The sequence below is a fragment of the Engraulis encrasicolus genome, chromosome 14 (assembly GCF_034702125.1).
Source record: "Engraulis encrasicolus isolate BLACKSEA-1 chromosome 14, IST_EnEncr_1.0, whole genome shotgun sequence".
In the NCBI taxonomy this organism is placed as follows: domain Eukaryota; kingdom Metazoa; phylum Chordata; class Actinopteri; order Clupeiformes; family Engraulidae; genus Engraulis; species Engraulis encrasicolus.
In genome coordinates, this window is record NC_085870.1 from 39457378 (window position 1) to 39477453 (window position 20076).

Consider the following 20076-nt stretch of genomic DNA (forward strand, 5'->3'; position numbering starts at 1 on the left):
GGCGCACAACTTGAACTGACACTCTGAACCATACTGCCGTGCAAAACAAGAACGCAGTAACTCAAAATGGTCTTTTTTTATATCGGAAATGGGTTTTAAACTACCTCATTTGTCTTGTGTCAAAAAATGGTGGTCCAACACCGTCCCGTTTTGGAGAAAACTCATTTTGAAAGTGCAAAAATGACCAAAAAAAGTTACTGCGGTGTTGTATTAAAGGTTATGTCGTACAAAACAAAAACGCAGTAAGTCGGCGAGTTACTGCTGCACGTTGTAATGGGACTGGTTTGGGAGTAGACAGTAATACCAGAGAGAGTAGAGAGAGAGAGAGGTTCCATTGGCCCATTGTTTCCGGGTTCTATTATTGGGGGGGGGGAATCCCCCTTTAGGCAGACCTAGGCAGACCTGAGGACTGTTCTATTCAATGCTAGGAGTATTATGACACGGCCCTTTAGGCAGACCGGAACCTGGTCATGTTAGGTGCCCTATTACACTGGCATATCTCTATATACTTAAAGAATCTCTGGTAATACTAGCCAAGAACGCAGTAACTCCTGCAGTAACTCCATTTTGTGGCAGTAATACCAGCCAAGAACGCAGTAACTCTGTTTTTTTGTGGCAAAAAGACACATAAATGTTGTTTTTTTGGGGGTTTTTTGTGTGCATTAAATTTCTATCCTAAAAAAGCATTACCAGGAAGTGTCACCACCAATTTACCGACATCACAGTTGTCGCGCCATATGGGAAACTTTGAAGCCTTTTTTCTCAGTTTGCAGTTTTCAGAGTTACTGTTCTTAGATTGTAGGGCAGCATAGCTATACATGCCTACGCCCTGAAACTTTTTTTTGCGTGTATCCTCTTCATCACATGAAATTATTATTCTTGTTCGGTGGCATTTAGATTAATCAATATGTTGATCAAAAGAAAATCAAAAATATACTTTCATGTCCCACTGAATGCATACAAACCAATGATACAGTAACAAGTCAGTGATACAAACAGACTAATTCTAATTATTCTTCCACACACCTGAGCAAGGGGTAGAATGTACGCTTTTCCTCGTGCTCCATTCCTGTTGTAAGCTAGTCCACCTGTTAAGTCGGTCACTGACATGGATGCCTCCACTGGAAGCTCACCTCCCTTGGCTATGTGGCTTGAGGTGGCCTAAAAATAATTTGTCTCCACGTGGCAGACACCAACGTAGGCCTTGTCCTTATAGACCTCTCCTGTCTATCAGACTTCTGGTCTCGCTATACACTGGCAAAACCTAGCTGAATGCATGAACTTCATTTGGACATGCCCCACTCCCCACTCTAACTTTGTAGCCTCTAAGAACTGAAGGGCCCATCACGACATGACAATTCCCTCTTTGCTGAAATCATTCTGCTACATTATAACAACATTGTGACATTAACTAGCTACTAAGTAACAGAGTAAGACTTGGTATTTGCCATTTTGGCGACAATATGGTTATAACCATATATTATAACCATATATTTTTAACCAGCCAAAATGACTAGTACTTTTGTAGATGTTATTTTTACTAGTCATACTCACACTCACGAATTGGTCAAAGTTAGTTGCCCTCCGTTACACATATTTTGCCCCAAACCAATGTAATTACATCACTATTGGCAGACGCCTTTATACAAAGCGACTTACAATCAAGGACATTATTATAGCATACAACAGAAGTGCCCAGAAAATAAACAGAACAACAGGTAGGCCTACACATGCAACATCGTCTTCTTTCTTTAACCCATTGATGCTGGATGTTGCGTTGCGCAACATTGGCCCTGGTGCCTGGAGCTGCATGACGCAACATTCAGGCTCATGAGATTTAAGACAATTTTATTAAAAATGTTGGTATGTTAGAGTTGAATGAACACATTATAATGAAAGATGGGGGTCTTCGTGTTTAAATGCAACTTATGGCATGTTTTTATGTGCTTCAGAGGCTGAGATATTTCGTTTTTTATATATAAAATAGGCTGAGCGTACCTTTTCTTAAAAAGGGCCTGGGCATTCAGCAGCCTTTTTTGCAAGTGCTTTAGGCATCAATGGGTTAAATACATTAGCACAGAGTTAAGCAGAGTAGTAGACACATACACATGTGCCCACATACCCCAACGCACAACATGCCCTAGAGTCATACCCCAGGTCTGGTCTAATTAGTGTCACGTTACATGTTAATAATATTGATAACTAATACATTAAAGTGAAAGTGAAAGCCCATTGGGAAACTCCAACTCCCATTGTCATTGTGGCACAGTACTGCACAGCACACAAGTGAACACTGCACACTGCACACAACGAAATTCCATTTATGCCTCACCCGTGAAAGGGGGCAGCCCTCAGTGGCGTCCCATGGGGAGCAGTGCGGTGGGACGGTACCATGCTCAGGTTACCTCAGTCATGGAGGAGGATGGGGGAGAGCACTGGTTGATTACTCCCCCCACCAACCTGGCGGGTCGGGAGTCGAACCGGCAACCTCTGGGATGCAAGTCTGACGCCCTAACCGCCCACCCATGACTGCCCTATTACAAGAGTTTTAGGCTACATCAACATTTGTGCGGCATATTCACTTGTTTTTCATTAATAGATATACTACCAACATCAAGTCACTATATTTTTAAGTGTTCTTGTTAACTTTCAGTTTTAAACTGGTGGACATGAGGGTGTGGTCCATCCCTTGCAATCCTACTCTATCTTGAACTGTTTAATAGCTCTAGATCAGGGATATGTGTTGTTTATAAAGCATATCAATGTGATTAGTGATTACTATCATGTTACAGCGTGGTTCTCAACCTTTTCTGAACAAATGCCCACTGAACTCATCATAACCCTGCCAACGCCCCTCTTAATATTGAAAAACTAAAACTAGTCTAATGCCCCTCAATGGGAACTGAGTGTCGTCCCCATTCAGCGGTGTCCTTCTCAATGCCCCCCTAGGGCTTTCCAAAGGCCCCAGGGGGGCTGTGACGCCCCCGTTGAGGAACAGTATGTTACATGAATAGCCACACTTGTGATAACACGTTTGCCCTCAATGCCCCAGGTCTGTTATTGCTTGCTGGTGGTGTGTCAAATTTTATTCATCCCAGGTGGAAGTATTCTCGCTCATAATTGGCAACCAACCCAAACAGGTAGCCTAAGTAGGAACTGATACGTAGCCTAGTCTGCTAGGTTCTACTATGTGTTGTTTTAGGTGCTGCTGAACGTGGTTCCACTGAACCTTGCTGAACTGGGACTGGCATTGACCCCTGACACCAGGCAGGCCCGGTGGGGTCAGGGAATTACACATTCCTCTAGGGTCCATTATATTCTGCCTGTGACCCCTTAACACTTGAACTGACATTAGGGGTAGAACCCCAGAATAGACATTTTCTTTATTCCGGTTTTAAATGTCCATCTTATCATCAAATATGGCATTGACTATCTAGTGTATGTAAGAATAAGACCTGTTATTTTCTCAATGTTCAGCATATTGGTGTCACCACTGTTAAAACACGTAGGCTATCTCTCTTCATCACAAGTCTGAGAAAAAAAAAGAAAAATGAAAACAGTAGTCTGAGAGTCTGCCTCTAGATTTTTTTTCTTTAGGCTACGTTTTGGTGTCACACACAAGCACACTAGACTATCAAATAATTTCAGTCGAATGTGTGATTGTTGGCATACAGCCCACATGGATTTCAGTTAAAACGCAAGATAATTTCATTAGCTATGATTTGCCAGCAAATGAACACTTACCACTTTCTTCTGCATGGATCCTGCATCTAAATGAGCGCGCGCTCAATGAGCAAGTAGGATACGCACGTGTCACCAAATGCCGGAAAATCGCTGTGGAGAGAGACTCTGTGAGGAAGGAGTTGTGCCCTGAAGATATTTGGGTGTTTTGCCCTCCCAGGGGGACGGGAAATAGTTTTTTCTCCCCTCCTCGTTAACTGTCCTCACTTCACTTTGCTCCCTTGACGCGAGGCACTATCACCATACTGTAGAGTTTTTGCCAAATTTGGGGACTTTTCAAACATGGTGTTGGCGGTTTGATTCTCTTTGTTTGGTCCCGCTATTTTACCCACTCGCATCACTTTTCCACCTCCACACAGCGACTGAGAATGGATGTATTTTTCACGTCATTGCTTATTTTCTTAATTGACGGGATACAGGCGCAGGCGTCCCGTTATGGAAGGGACCTCATGCCATACATGTAAGTTGTATCTAGTCATCACAGTTTTTTTTAATCCTACAGGGGTTGTTTTTAATAAACGGTTTATTTATGCTGCTGCAAATTTATGCTTTCGGGAATGTGTTCGCATGCGGCACTCAAGAATAGCGAAATTATTCTGTCACGCGTTTACTGATATCGACTAATTGCAGTTAGTTCTAAATTGATTTCCCGTAACCAAATGTGTTGCCTAATGTAGCCTCGTTTTGCTGTTCTATGAACATCTTCAGCAGTTAATTTCTGTCTGAGCAAGGAGCTGACACAACCTACCATAGCACACGTCTACACAAGAGAATATTACTGATAAAAGTGTTGACGTCTAAATTATGGTGCTAATTAACTCGTGTTTCCTGTAAAGTCTGCTGCAAATTAGGCTATGTCAGACGCAGGCATGGGGGAAAATGACTTCCAACCCTTTCTATTACGTTACTGAGATTGATTGTGGAAAGATAAACAAAATTCCTTTCCACGCCATAGCTTGTGCATGCAAACAAACTATGCTTTAACCACTGGATCGGCATAGTGGTAGGATGTTGGCACACATGCATCTTCCTAACTGTAACTCCAATAGACTTCAATTGCAAAACATATTTCAAATGAAAAAAGTTGTAACTTAGATTCAAAGACAAAAAAAAATCTCAGGGGAATATCAAATTATGTCAATTATGTCTGCTCAATAATACCTTCAGACATAACTGAAACAAGGAGTCATAGGCCTACATTGTATTCAATAAGGTCAAATAGACTCTCTTGCTTTCTGGAAATTGACACTAAGATGAAGACAAGGCAGAGTCTGTCTTCATATCCGTCTATCAACCTACATTAACCCATCTAGCGACACAGAATACATTTTATGCGTGGTGGTGAGTGGGTCTAGCACTGCACCATAGTAGATCATTCAAATTTACGCAGAATCTGTCCTTCAATCACGACCAATCAATGCAACATTTTCCCCCTATTTGAATCTGTCTAGTGAGTCATTGTGGACTACTTTGCATGGCAATGCACTGCCCTGTAACATAATGTTTAACAATTTGAAAGCCAAATGTTGGTTGGTTCCGTTCCAACCACAACCCTCAGCTTCGTCAATGGAGCAGTGCCAGACTACATGTTCAAGTTGTACTTCTACTACTCTGGCTTGCTAGGCTATCTGTCTTCATCTGCTGTCAGCGGTCCCAGCCCTGGATGCTCACACAGCAGCAGCACAGGCTCCATAAAAGTGCCTCAGAAGAAGAGTCTCGTGCGCTCTGGGGCACGACGCCATAAAGATCAGTTACCTCTCGTCTCCCCACTCAAGACAGACTTACGATCGGGCTTTTTTTGATTAGTCATGTGTGCAGTGACTTACGGACTGAGTCACAGAGAGTAGCAGTCGGTCGGGCTCAGACAATTATCTATGGTGCGTGTCAAGTGTGGAAGACAGACAGAAGACAGACAGTGTGTGTCTGTGCCTGCGTGTGCATGGAGGATTTGTTTGAGTGTGTGTGTGTGTGTGTGTGTGTGTGACTGTGACTGTGTGTGTGTGTGCGTGTGTGTGTGTGTGTGTGTGTGTGTGTGTGTGTGCGTGTGTGACTGTGTGTGTGTGTATGTTTGTGTGTGCGCACGTGTGTGTGTGTGTGTGTGTGTGTGTGTGTGTGTGTGTGTGTCTGTCTGTCTGTCTGTCTGTCTGTCTGTCTGTCAGTCTGTCCATTTCTGTGTGTGTGTGTGTGTGTGTGTGTGTGTGTGTGTGTGTGTGTGTGTGTGTGTGTGTGTGTGTGTGTGTGTGTGTGTGTGTGTGTGTTTACCCCTTGTTCCTCCAGGTAAAATGACTATATGCATGCTCAGTGCAGGTAGAGTCTTGTGTGCTACTACTGAGTTATTCTGTTAACACTGCAGAGGAATTCCCCCTGCGAGGATATGGATTCCGCAGCTATGATCTGGGACCTGTCAGGCCCTCCGCAAACAACATCACTCTTACAAATCACAGAGCACAGGGAACCGGAGCAATGGATGGTTTTCCCAGTAGTAATCTTGTACTGTAATGCCTTTAAAAAAAAATCCCATTGTGTTTCTGTCGCCCCCTACAGGCCAAACGTGTGCGCTGAGCGGGAGGTGAAGCTGGTTGCCCAGAGGCAGCCGTGTGTGCAGGCCTTCTCCCGCATGGTCAAGGTGTGGAAACAGGGATGTGTGGGCCAGTCCTGGTGCATGGGGTACGAGAGAAGGTAAGTTCCTATCCTGCCCGTGACCAGTGTTGCCAGATGTGTCTGACCAAATCCCGCCCAAAAGGTTCTCAAAAACCGCCAAAATGCGCTAAATTCCGCCCAAATTCAACAAATTACATTGACTTCTATGGGCCCAAAACGGCTTAAAAAACCGCCAAATGGCCAATTTTTCCCGTTTTTGCCCGCCGACGCTCGTCCCAAGTAGCCCAATTGGGCGGGCACCCGCCCAATCTGGCAACACTGCCCTTGACTCCCGGATGGGTGATTGTGAAGATTCTCTGTCATCCTTGTCATCTTAGTCATAAGAGGTTATTTAGGCAACTGGACTTTTTTTGGAGTTCAGAAACATTGTCTCTTCCCTAAGAGATATCTTCACTTTGCTGAGTGTTTTTTTCAGTTCAAGTCAAGTCAAGTCAAGTCAAGTTTATTGTCAATTTCTTTACATGCACTGGTCATACAAAGAATTTGAAATTGCGTTTCTTGCTCTCCCATGCAGACATAGACTAATCTAGGTAAGGACATAGACAGTATAGACATAGACAGTACTCATACATGGACATAGACAGTATGGACGTAGACATTGCTCATACAGACATTTAAAGTGCAAGACTGGACGACAGAAGACTTGTAGAGAACATACATTAAGAGGAGGTATTTTGTTGTGCTTTTTCTAAAAGTCCTTTATAGCGTTCTGACATAGTAATAGTAGCATTTGAAGAAAATAAATAATTAAAAAGGTTTTATTAAATACACCAGCAGCAGTATGTGTGTGTGTGTGTGTGTTTGTATGTGTTTTGTGTGCGTGTGTGTGTGTGTGTGTGTGTGTGTGTGTGTGTGTGAGTGTGTGTGTGTGTGTGTGTGTGTGTGTGTGTGTGTGTGTGTGTGTGTGTGTTTAGTGCAGGGAGAAAGTGCGGTGTGCGTCTGTGTGTGTGTACCTGTGTATGTGTGTGTGTGTATGTGTGTGAGTATGAGTTGTGTGTCAGTGTGTGTATGTTTGGGTTTTGTGCAGAAAGTGCAGTGTGCTTGTGTGTGTGTGTGTGTGTGTGTGTGTGTGTGTGTGTGTGTGTGTGTGTGTGTGTGTGTGTGTGTGTGTGTGTGTGTGTGTGTGTGCATGTTTTGAGTTAGTGCAGGTTGAAAGTTCAGTCACAAGTATAGTAGTGCAGGTGGAATGTTCAGTCGCAGATATGGTTGTGGGGGATGGGGGGGGGGGGTTGTCAGTGGCCTTGCTGGCTAGAGGCTGACAGTGGAGGGAGAGTGGGTTGAGTGTTCAGCATCTTGATCGCTTGGTGCATTGTGCTGCTCGCCAGCCTGGTGGTACGGGCACGGAGGCGCCTGTACCTCTTTCCAGAGGGCAGGAGGCTGAACAGTTTGTGTGCAGGGTGGCTTGTGTCTTTGATGATCATCAGTGCTTTCCCGGTGAGGCGTGTGGTGTAAATGTCCTGCAGGGAGGGGAGTGGTACTCCAATGATCTTCTTCGCTGTGTTCACAACACGCTGGAGCGTCTTCCTGTTTTTCTCCGTGCAGCTTCCTCCCCACACTGTGATGCAGTTGGACACGACGCTCTCTATGGTTCCTCTGTAGAATGTTGTCATGATGGAGGGTGTAGCACTTGCCTTCTTTAGTTTGCGCAGGAAGTAGAGACGCTGATGGGCCTTCTTCGCCAGTGATGTAGTGTTGGTGGTCCAAGAGAGGTCGTCGCTGATGTGCACTCCAAGGAACTTGGTGCTGCTCACTCTCTCCACAGCATCGCCGTCGATGGTCAGTGGTGGCAGTTGTTTTTGGACCCTTTGGAAGTTGACAACAATCTCCTTGGTCTTGTTGACATTCAGCAGGAGGTTGTTGTCTTTGCACCATCTGGCCAGCAGGTCTACTTCTTCTCTGTAGTGAGTCTCATCGCCCTTGGTGATGAGGCCCACCAGTGTTGTATCATCCGCAAACTTCACTAGATGGTTAGTGCTGTGGGTCGTTGTGCAGTCATGTGTCAGCAGCGTGAACAGCAGGGGGCTGAGAACCAGGGCTCCGAACCGGTTCAAGGAACGAAAACGAAAACCGAAAACGAACGAAATTTTATGGAATTTTACGAGGAACGGAAACGGAAACGGAAACGAAATGGTCTTCAAGTGTTCCGGAACAAAAACGTTATTCTGAAATCCACAAACCGGTTAATAACGGTTTTTTTTTTCGTTCTCTATATTTCATACAAGTGCACGATTTTGTTTGAGGAGTAACCATGGCGACGAGCAGTCTTTTAGTTCGGCTACTGACGTGTACATGCATAGCCTACAGCAACAGCATTTTGCTTCACCTGAGCTCTTGCCGCCGATTGATAAAACATTGAGGAGTATTGGCCAATCAGAGTGCGGCTGTAATGCTGTGCATTGTATGGAGAAACATCCTGGTTAAATTTTACGGATGTGCTTCTCCTGGCTTTCTTGTAGTGATTGGAAGTTGGCTCTAATAAACCCGCCCTAAAGTTGTTGACCACCAATATCAAATAAGTTTTTGTAAGAGAGATGACACTTTACCCGCGCTGTTCTTCAGTGTCATTCACGGACAGTACAGAGTTGTATATTGACACAATGGAGAGCAAAAGAGAACATGTCTTGAGATCGGTGTTGGGATTCCTACAGGGACAGAGTATTTGGACCATACAGTCTATGATTTGCAAAGGAATTGGATAGGCGACTTGATGAACCTAATTCGCAGAGTGCTCTCGAGAGGCAACTGGTGGGTAAGTCATGTTTAGCTTACTACTTGTAATGGCACCGCCGAGTGCCTCGATGTTCAATGCGGTTATGGCAAATTATGTTGTCGTAAAGTTAGGCTACTGAGGTGCTTTTGTTGTGCGCAGTGTCTGTCGGTTGTAGAGAAGGGAGGTGAGAGCTGGTGTTTTATGTGCTGTAATCAAGGACGTCTTATCTGTTGTTGTGGTCAGTGCGGGATAAAGTCATTCGTGGCAGATGGACGCTAGCTGGCCCACTCAATGTTTCGATGGTTTACTAAGTATTGCGCAATATTTCCTGGCTGTCATCACGAATACAGTAGGTCGCGTGTGACAACAAGCAGGGATAGAGAAAGACAGCGCATTTGTTGTTGTTTAAGTTATTATTCTCTTCTGTCGTGCAGAGGGCTGGGCTGATGGGGATCTGGAGTAGCCTACGTGGAAACTCTTACTATTTTGTGACGCTTGTCTGTTAGGCTACAAAAGGTCTCCGGTTTTGTGGTGATGGACTTGCGCTGGAATGGTTGGTAGCCGATATCTGAGAGCATACCGAGGTTTTAGACTATGCAACCTGTCCCTTCTCTAGTGACTAGGGTTGTCGTATAGGATCGGATGGATCGGATCGGCTGCCGATATTGGCAAAAAATGCGGATCGGTATCGGATCGGCATGCATGGAAAAATCCGATCCAGAATTCCGATCCATTTTCCTGTTTCGTGTTTATTAATATCTGAAAAAACATGTCAGTTTCTCATTAAAAACCATTGTGTATTACTCAAATTCACCTAATTCAGTTGGCTAGTTGTTACTAAGAATAAAAACCCTTTTCAACATGACTGACAACAAAGAAAGTAGGCTAAATAACTTTCAACTTAAATACTCTGATAGGCCAGTATCGGTATCGGCCGGTATCGGAATCGGATCGGAAGTGAAATAAAATATCTGTATCGGATCGGAAGTGCAAAAACATGGATCGGGACATCTCTACTAGTGACCCCTTGCATCGTGCACATCTCAAAACAGTTCGGGATTTTTTTTGTGGAGCAAGCTTGTGTCCCTTTTACTTACACGTTTCACTTGCTGCAAACCTCATCATGGCCTATTAAATAGAGCTAGGCAAGAACTGAAATCCATGCCTATCACCTCTTATTATGCTAACGTCACCTGCGCTATTCTGTATTGTGCTTCCCTAATCAACATTTCCACCCACCGCTACTGGGCTGGCATAGGCTACTGTAGATAAGAATTATAGGCATAGGTTAAATCTGCCAGGATGGATAGCCCATCTGAGTGTTTTTGGGTGTGTTATTATTTTTGAGAATAGCTGTGTAAATCAAGGGGAAATAATGAGTACGTCTATTCTAAGATAAAGTCCACGAAAATAGACTTAATATGGCCGTTAAACACGGCAGGAACGTTAAGAACGAACGTTATTTTTCGTTCCGAACCGGTTCAGGAACGATATTTTTGTGGGGGAACGATTGCAAGAACGAAAACGTTAAACTGAAACTTGCCTGAACCGTTCGGAACGGAACGTTTGAAAAATAATTTCGTTTTCAAGCCCTGCTGAGAACACAACCTTGCGGAGCCCCCGTGCTCAGGGTCAGGGTGCTTGAGGTGTTATTCCCTACCCGTACTGCTTGTGGTCTCTGCATCAGGAAGTCCAGCAGCCAGTTGCAGAGGGAGGTGCTGAAACCTAGTTTGTCCAGTTTTCTGATGAGTTGTTGTGGTATTATGGTATTGAATGCTGAACTGAAGTCAATGAACAGCATTCTCACATATGAGTCTTTATTGTCCAAGTGGGTGAGGGCTGGATGGAGGGCAGAGCAGATTGCATCCTCCGTGGATCGCTTGGCTCGGTATGCGAACTGGTAGGGGTCCAGGGTGGGGGGTAGGGTGGCTTTGATGTGTGACAGGACTAGCCGTTCGAAGCACTTCATGATTATGGGCGTCAGTGCTACAGGACGGTAGTCATTGAAGCATGATGGTGATGATTTCTTCGGCACGGGTATGATGGTAGCAGCTTTGAAAAGTGATGGGATGACTGCTTGCTCCAGAGAGATGTTAAAGATGTCTGTGAAGACATCCTTCAGCTCTTCTGCACAATCCTTCAACACTCGGCCAGGTATGTTGTCTGGGCCAGCTGCTTTGCGTGGGTTGATGGTGGCCAGTGTCCTCTTCACACTGGCAGAGGACAGGTACAGGGGTTGATCATGGGGGGGAGGGGGAGTTTTCTGTGGATGAGTGTCATTTTGTGCTTCAAAACGGGCAAAGAAACTGTTCAGGTCATTTAGCAGAGAGGTGTTGTTGTCACAGCTTCGTGGTGCGGGCTTATAGTCCGTGATGGCCTGTATGCCCTGCCACAGGCTCTGTGCATCTCTGCTGTCTTTGAAGTGTGTTGTTATTTTGTCCGAGTATTCCTTTTTTGCTTTCCTGATGCCCTGGGACAGGTTTGCCCTTGCTGCTTTTAGGCCAGCTACGTCTCCTGCTCTGAAGGCTTTGTCTCTGGCCCTCAGCAGTCTGTGAACGTCTCCTGTGAACCATGGCTTCTGGTTGGCCCTGGTGGTGATGCGTTTTATTTCTGTAACATCATCAATGCATTTTGTGATGTAGGAGGTCACGGTGTCTGTGTACTCCTCAATGTCAATGTGGTTGCTGTGGGTGGCAGCTGTTTTGAACATGTCCCAATCTGTGGTTTCAAAGCAGTCTTGTAGTCGTGACACGGCTCCCTCTGGCCATTTTCTCACCTCCTTCAGAGCTGGTTTGGTGAGTTTTACCTTTTGTCTGTAGGCTGGCAGTAGCAGAATCGTTAGGTGGTCTGATAGGCCGATGTGGGGGATGGGCTTTGCCTTGTATGCTCCTTGTTTTGGGGTATAAACAAAGTTCTCGGTTCTTCTCAGTTCTTCACATCTTTGGGATAGGATTATCTATAAACTTACCCCAAAGGGTGAAATCTGAGGTGTAGCGAATGTATGATGGACACTAGAGAACTCCAAGGGAGACATATAGCAAGCAAAACAAAGTATGCAGCATGTCAGAATGCCAAATAGATAAATATGTATATACTTAATATAGGATATTGAGTGACATATGGTTGTTGTCTTTTCCTCTCAGGGGCGTGGGGTGTGATTTTGTGATTTTGGAAAGTTCATAGAGGTCCATCCATTGTTGACAGGAAGACCACTGATAACACTATTATTGCTACTGTTAGAAATCAGAGAGCCTGAAGCGTCTGTTGGCATTGGCACCCTGTCACTTCCAAAGTGAACTGCCCTAGCAGACCCCTTCTGTCCTTCAGAGGCGTTTATTGTAAAAGTTGAAGTACTCTTTTAGTGGCTTCAGCTCATTTGGGACAGTAGAATAACTGGTCTAGAAACACTGTAAGATCATGTACTAGTGTTGTAATTACATACATATGCCACATTTATGCCTCACCTTGCACGGGTGAGGCATAAATGCAATTTCGTTGTGTGCGGTGTGCAGTGAACACTTGTGTGCTGGGGAGTGCTGTGTCACAATGACAATGGGAGTTGGAGTTTCCCAATTGGGCTTTCATAAGAGTACTTCTACTTTCTACTTTATGCTTTATTCTGTCTTGTCTTCTGCTCCTCCCACTGTGGTGGATGTTCTCTTCTGTTTTTCAGCTTGATTCGGTTATGCTTTTTGGTGCTGAGATGATTCTCTACACTGCATCTATGTTTACTTATCCTCTTCTTTCTTTGGTTCCTTCATATCTCGGGTTGTACTGTAAAGCACTCCACAGTCCAGGTGCAGTTCAGTGCAAGTGAAATGAATTAGATTTGCTGGTAGATTGCAGCGTCTGACTCAGATTTTGCTTCTTATTATAGAATTTAGTCATGCTGTCCATCGGGCGGTTCCATCTAGACCTCAGATATATGTTCTGACACAGTCTCACTGACAGACGTTTGGGGCCTATGTATGCACGTCAAGCTATTGGGCTCAAGTGTTTTTTAATTTAAAAGACTTTTAAAAAGAGGAATTGTACCCTGAACATCTGAAGCCAGATGGTCATATGAATTGATCAAATGGCCTTAGATCACATTCAGTGCTGTGCACTTTAACACTGATCTTGAGACCAAAATCAATTAAAATCTCAGAGAATGCCAAATTCCATGGCATCCATATGTCCATCTGTCTGTATCCATCCAGTCATATAGCCATCTGCCTATCCATCTGTTTGCAAAGCCATTTACCATGTAGTCACCCATGCATCAATATGTGGAGGAGGGATCATTGGCTGCACTGGCATCTGTATTATTTAGGTAACATGTAACTGTATGGTTGACTTGTTAATGTTTAAATCTAGCTTAACAATCTATTGTTACTCTTTATGCATTCAATGCTTTGTTTATGACCTTTCAGCCTGACTGAACAATAGAAGAATTAAACAGAAGAGATCTAAGAATTAATGATGTCTTGTTAAAAAGAAGAACCTTGCTTAACTTATCAAGCCGTATGCACCAAATCATTCTTTTAAAGGTAGAGTATGTGATTTTGGTCATTTATTTTAAGAATTCATGCTGCCCAGCCCAGTCTCAAATTTGGTCTAAGTGATAAAATATGTACTATTCTGACCAAAGCACAGTAAGTTCTGAAACCAAAGATGTCTATAACTTACAAAACCTACAACCTATAGCCTACAAAAAAGCGGACATTGAGAAGATCCATCACCTGTTTATGTATGTCATAATGAATGCTTTGAAATAGATGGTAGTGGTAAATATACATACATGAAAAATACAAGATATAGCCTACATGTATATGGTATATTTGAATATATGATAGCATTTTTGAAAGGGCAGCATACTTCCTGGAACTACTGAAAAGACCCATACTCTCTACAGTTATATGCGTACGCAGACTTCTGCACTTCCTCTTACCAGACTTCTGTCTTTGAGCCATAAGGTTAACAGCTTATTTGTTTGTGTTGCTGTGCAGTTAGCTCTTCAAACATGCACGTTGTGCCCTTTCACCTCTGCTCCCTTTTAAACGCTCGCCAGGTTATTCGGTTGTGGCTCCTCTCCACTTCACAGGCGAGGCGGTTTTCCCCTTCTCTAATCAGAGCCGTGCACCCTTCTTTCTTTGGCCTTTAAGTGTAAGGTGTCCCCACCTTCAGCTGAAAGGTGCAATTTGGAAGGCATTCTTAGCTCACACACACACACACACACACACACGCAAGCATGCATGCACGCACACCGATAAGGGACAACACTGGACCTGGAGCTTACCATTGCTTTCCAACTCCAAAACACACACCGGCTCTCTGTCTCAATCTGTCCCCCTCTCCCTCTCTGTCTCTGTCTGTCTGTCTGTTTGACTTTCTATCTCTCCCTCTCCCTCTCCCCCTCCCTCTCTCTCTGTCTCTCTGTCTCGCTGTCTCTGTCTGTCTGTCTCTCTCTCTCTGTAGATATAAAAGCAGTATGCTTGGGCCATGGTGTTGTTCAGAGTTGAGCAGACATCATCTATCTTTTCCACGTCTACTTAGAAATGGAGATCTTTATCTTCACCTGGCATTCTGATGCCTTAAATCCTTAAGTCCTTGATTTATCCTTTTCTCTTTTTTACCATAGTCACTCTATTCGGCCTGTTTTGTACATACATACATTCTCTCTCTCTTACTGTCACTCTTTCTCTTTCTCTTTCTCTTTCTCTTTCTCTTTCTCTTTCTCTTTCTCTTTCATTTTACTCCCTTTCCTCACTCTTTCACTACCCATGCAATCTCCCCACCCCCCTGTCTTTGAGAAGGGTTTCAGGACCTTAAAACTCTGACTTAGCCTGGCTTTCTCCTGTGCACTTAGTAAACGGTGTGTGCTCGTGTGTGTGTGTGTGTGTGTGTGTGTGTGTGTGTGTGTGTGTGTGTGTGTGTGTGTGTGTGTGTGTGTGTGTGTGTGTGTGTGTGTGTGTTTTCTGTGCGCGCGCGCGCCCAGTAGTGGAGCCCTCTTTGATGGAGGCCAGGGCTTCAATTAGGGCCCATAAAGAAAGAGCCGTCCACTCGGGCGTAATGAGTGTGTGTGTGTGTGTGTGTGTGTGTGTGTGTGTGTGTGTGTGTGTGTGTGTGTGTGTGTGTGTGTGTGTGTGTGTGTGTGTGTGTTTTGAGAGGCGTCAGGGTGGAAGGCTTCTGAAAGTCCTAACTACAGGAAAACACACACATATGCACGCACACTGGTGCTCAGAAGTGCGCCAGTGAGTCTCTTTCACTCAAATGACACGAAAGATGTGAGGGCTGGAAATGTCAGACTAATTATGACACTGTTTGTGTTTTCATTTGTAGGCCTCCCCACAAAGACACATGCAGGCAAGCTCAAATACACACACATAGACACACATAGACATGTACACACGCACGCACACACGCACGCACGCACGCACGCACGCACGCACGCACGCACACACGCACACACACACACACTCGTCTGACAAAACATTAGTCATGGCTGAGCCTGTCTGTCATTCACTCTCTCGCTACCCCATCCCAGTCACCCGCAGACACGCATCCACACACACTCTAGCCATTAGGGAAAACCACAGGCTCAGACCTCAGGCTGTGAACTTTGTTTCTCTTGTCAGAGCTATGATTATCTTCTGCGCGGCACTTTAATTCACATCGTATGTTGTCAGGAGTGCAGGAGAGAGAGAGAGAGAGAGAGAGAGAGAGAGAGAGAGAGAGAGAGAGAGAGAGAGAGAGAGAGAGAGAGAGAGAGAGAGAGAGAGAGAGAGAGAGAGAGAGAGATCCTCACAGCGGGCACAATGATGATGATGGATATATTTTGGGGTTTAAGAGATGATGTTACGAGCAAACTAGATGTAGATGAATTATACATCCATGACATCTGTTTTCTTATGAAGCTCATGTGCCTTTGATTTAATGAGCGGCTACAAGAACAGTGTGGTTGTATCTCCATTGATGGATTGGATGGAAAAAAAGAAACGAGACTGTTTATAATACATTAATGTAAAAAAGGGCACAAGTACGCGACATACTACACAGTTTTCAGGCATTGTGTCTAAATGAAACGCAATGTTTTGTCACCACCTATTCTCCCAAACTGATGTCTAAAGTCTACTCAGTGAGACCTGCTTCCACTGAAAGTGCATACAGTCACTGAAAGTGATGCACAAAAATACAAAGTGAACTGTGTGAGATTGACATTGTCAGCTGTGCCTAGGCCAGTTGTCAGTTTCAGAGCAGGTGGTGACAGAACTATAAAAGGATGTCAATTCTTATTTTTAGGGCTTTTGTTAACCCCTGAAGACACTACCTCTGTTATAAATTAGTTTTTACCAGAATGGCAATGACAAGTCGATATGTATTACTAAAGGCCCTGTGCACTGTGTAGTACTATGGTAGTTAGGCCTACGTTTTTTTCAGTGACTATTACACCGTCCCAGTGGCAGGATGGTGTCTGGCAAGGTGTTACAATATTTAAAAGTTAATTTTAGGGGCATTTGTGCCTTTATTGATAGGAAAGTGGAGATTATGACAGGAAGTGAGTGGGGAGTGAGATGGGGAAGGGTTGGGACATGTTCCCAGGCCAGACTCGAACCCAGATCCCCATGTGTGGAGCTTAGTGCGCTGCAACACGGCGCCCCCAAGGTTATCAATTTTATTATACTTTGATAATTCCTGTAACCTCAGAATGCGCATTGTTCCACCAGATCCACCACTTCCATTGTACTATACTATGACATTACACAGAGTCTTTAGTAATACATTACCACTTGGTCCTTGCCATTCTGGTAATTGCAAGTTTATAACAGTTCTCAACAGATTAATTCATTAGTACCTACTTCATAACGATTCAAAGTGTGCACAGGATGCTGTTTACATACATGTTAATGCTCATCTTGTTGTTGTTATTGATGTTGTCTTCCATTGGTGTTACAGAACAGCCTACTACACAGCGTATAGACAAGTCTACCGGCAGGACTACCAGACTATATACAAGTGTTGCCCGGGATGGTCTCAGCTCAACGGGGAAGCAGGATGCCTGTACCGTAAGTATCTCTTCTCTTCTCTCCCCTCCCCATCTCTCTCCTCTACCTCCACTCAGGGCTTGGTTTAGACTGGGGACATTTTCTTACCATTACCTGGTTGGCTCAGTCCATTGTCTATGTTTAAGACGAACCAATGGGCTGTCCCTTCTCCTTCCGGTGGCGGCGCACACAGAGACGCAGCGGCCCCTCTCTCTCCCGTGTTTTTGTTTGTTTTGTTTGTACGTAACTTCAATTCTAGTCAACTTCAAGTCAAAAGCTGACTTGACCTCTAAAATGGCGAGCCAGTCTCAAGCAAGAAAAAAACCCCAGCATCATCCCCTAAGAATTGTAGGCCCACTGGGAAAATGTCCTGTATGTTGGATCACCAGTCCAGGCCTGCCTCCACCACACTGACAGTAGACTCTGCAGTAGACCAGTGAATGTTTAGTCACGCGTATGCTGTTATCAGGTGATGAAATTCTTCCCTGAAACCTCCAGGGTGAGTCTGACATGCGTGTTTATGTGAATTAGTTCCATTTCACTTTCCTTGATGAGGTGGGGTGCTTTTTTTACAGTAGGTGCTGTGTTTTTCAGTGGGCTGTCTTTAAACAGTAATCCACCAGTGGAAATGAGTTGATTGGGCTGAACGATATGTACAGCAGCACAGCACGCAGTTGAAATGTGACTGGTGTAAAACTAACTTTTCCAGTAATTAACTGTGACATAGTGTAGATAGCTATATATTACAGCATGCCCTCTGTAGCCTGTACTCTGGCACCTGATATAGAGGGTGTTTTTAGGAACAGGCATGGAAGCTGGCAGAGGTGGACAAAGATGTCAGTTGTCCCGGGCCCAGGGAAGGGGGGGGGGCAGAATTGGGTTATCATGACATTGAATGTATTGGGTAGGGGGGCCGTTTCAGATGACTTTGTCCGGGGCCCAGCCAAAGCTGTCAGCGGCCCTGGGAACAGGTACGGCTGTGGCACACTATCAGTCAAGGACTTCCTATGCCTCGCCGACCCAACACTGACCCACTGACCCCAGGTCATCCATCAGGCTATTGGCAGAGGGAGTCAGAAGCAGGAAGCACTGATATGGGAGAGAGAGAGAGAGAGAGAGAGAGAGAGAGAGAGAGAGAGAGAGAGAGAGAGAGAGAGAAAAGAGAGGAACAGAGAAATAGAGAAACAGAGAAATAGAGAAACAGAGAAAGACAGAGTGAAAATGATGGTGGGCCTGTTACAAGACACATGGGTTTAATCAGATGCAGACATACTGTGTGTAGACCCTAGTCTCTCCACTGGGGACATTGGACTATAGAGCCCTCATAAAGATCAAAAGGGGATGTTGCTGCAGCCATTTTATGACATTTTGTTGTCTCAACCAGTTCTTTGGGGCGAGGCCTGTTAAGATTCAGACCATAGAACTTAAGTGTAGTTGCCAGGACCTGAGAGTGTGAACTGCGAATGATGACAGAAAGTGACGCAGCATGACTAGATGAGAATGAGAACTCTTCCTCAGGGGAGCACACAAAACAGATGCAGTAACAGTCAGGGTATTCCCCAGCACTTTATAGTTAAGGCGGCCACCTTGACAACAAACATGTACCCCCTTGACTCTCTACTGTAGGTATTTAATAAGAAACTGCACAGAGAAGCCTCTCCAATGGGGATATAGTCAAGTGTCTGGTACTCCAACGTGACCTGAGGAAGGCCGACAGGCCGAGATGTTGTCCCTTTAAAGACTTATATGTTTAACTCGGGAGTGTGCGGCACTTCTCCCTTTGCAAGTGTTTTACTGGTTGCCAGCAACTCCTTTTCTGGTGTGCGTTTTGCACCTCCACTCACCAACCAACCCCCCACCACCTTCAGTAACAAAAAAATTTGCGGGAAACCCAGGGATGAGACCACTTCTTCAGAGCAGCGCACCAAACAGACAACAAGAGACGTGGGATTTATGAGGGCGACAATGGGCGACTGACAGATGAATGCCCAAGGGGAGGTTTGGCATTCCCATGCACTTAAACAGGGGCTTTGGGTTAAACACTTACAGCTTACAGCTTACAAGGATGATGGCACGCTCCTTAGTGCGCGCAGGCATGCATGCATGGCTTTACGTTGCTTTACGATCTTTCAAAGGCAGCGAAAGAGAGAGAGAGAGAGAGAGAGAGAGGGAAAGAAGAAGGATGGTTAAGACTTAATGTTTAGGTTTGATGGGGTGGGGTGGGGTGTTTGTGAAATGATGGGAATGAGAACGGTATTTTAAAGACACAGGGATAAAAGGATGGAAAAACTGAAAATGGAAAAAAGGTAGATTAGCTATTTGAGTCGGGTATAGGGTGGATTGGGATGGGATGCTTGTGAAATGATTTGAATGAGTGGATGGGATTTACTGTTATTATCCTCCCCAAATAGCACTCAGCATTGGAGGTGGGATTTTTGCTAGCGCATATGGGCCAAATGTGGTCCAAAGTCGGGCTGTGCAATATTTGACTCAGCTTGCTAGGGCTTCGCAGATCCGTCTGTCTCAATTTGGGATGAGTGTCTACCGCTGTACTGCACGTGAGCTGTCATGCCTAATCTCCCAAGAGTACGGGCAGCGCCCACAGTTATCTGTTTTGGAACCCGTAAAGGTTCTACTGACATGGCACACCTTTAGCCCCTGGCTGGCATGTCCGCTAAGCCTGGTAGTGATGGCAATGGTCCACTGGTTCTGAGCAAAGCTGGGAGTGGTGGAGCTAAGAGGAAGCTGGCACAGTGACCTGGAGTCAGCCCTTACCTCCAGTGGGCAAGACTGTCTGCCTGCCCACCTGTTTGTCTGTCTGCCTGCCTACCTGCCTGCCTGTCTGTCTGTCTGTCTGTCTGTCTGTCTGTCTGCCTGTCTGCCTGTCTGCCTGTCCGCCTGTCTGCCTGCCTATCTGCCTGTTAAAGGCTAATGGGTAAT

At 45.0% G+C, this 20076-nt stretch overlaps 1 protein-coding gene across 1 annotated transcript in view; it reads left to right on the plus strand.

Moving 5' to 3' along the window:
* The first annotated feature begins 3963 nt into the window (after positions 1 to 3963).
* megf6b (multiple EGF-like-domains 6b) overlaps positions 3964 to 20076 on the plus strand; it is a 167878-nt gene continuing 151765 nt past the window's right edge. Inside the window, exons 1-3 of the mRNA XM_063215721.1 lie at positions 3964 to 4201; positions 6286 to 6420; positions 17048 to 17157. Coding sequence (XP_063071791.1) covers positions 4110 to 4201; positions 6286 to 6420; positions 17048 to 17157 — 337 coding nt within the window. The 5' untranslated portion in view covers positions 3964 to 4109. The remainder of the gene's footprint in view (positions 4202 to 6285; positions 6421 to 17047; positions 17158 to 20076) is intronic.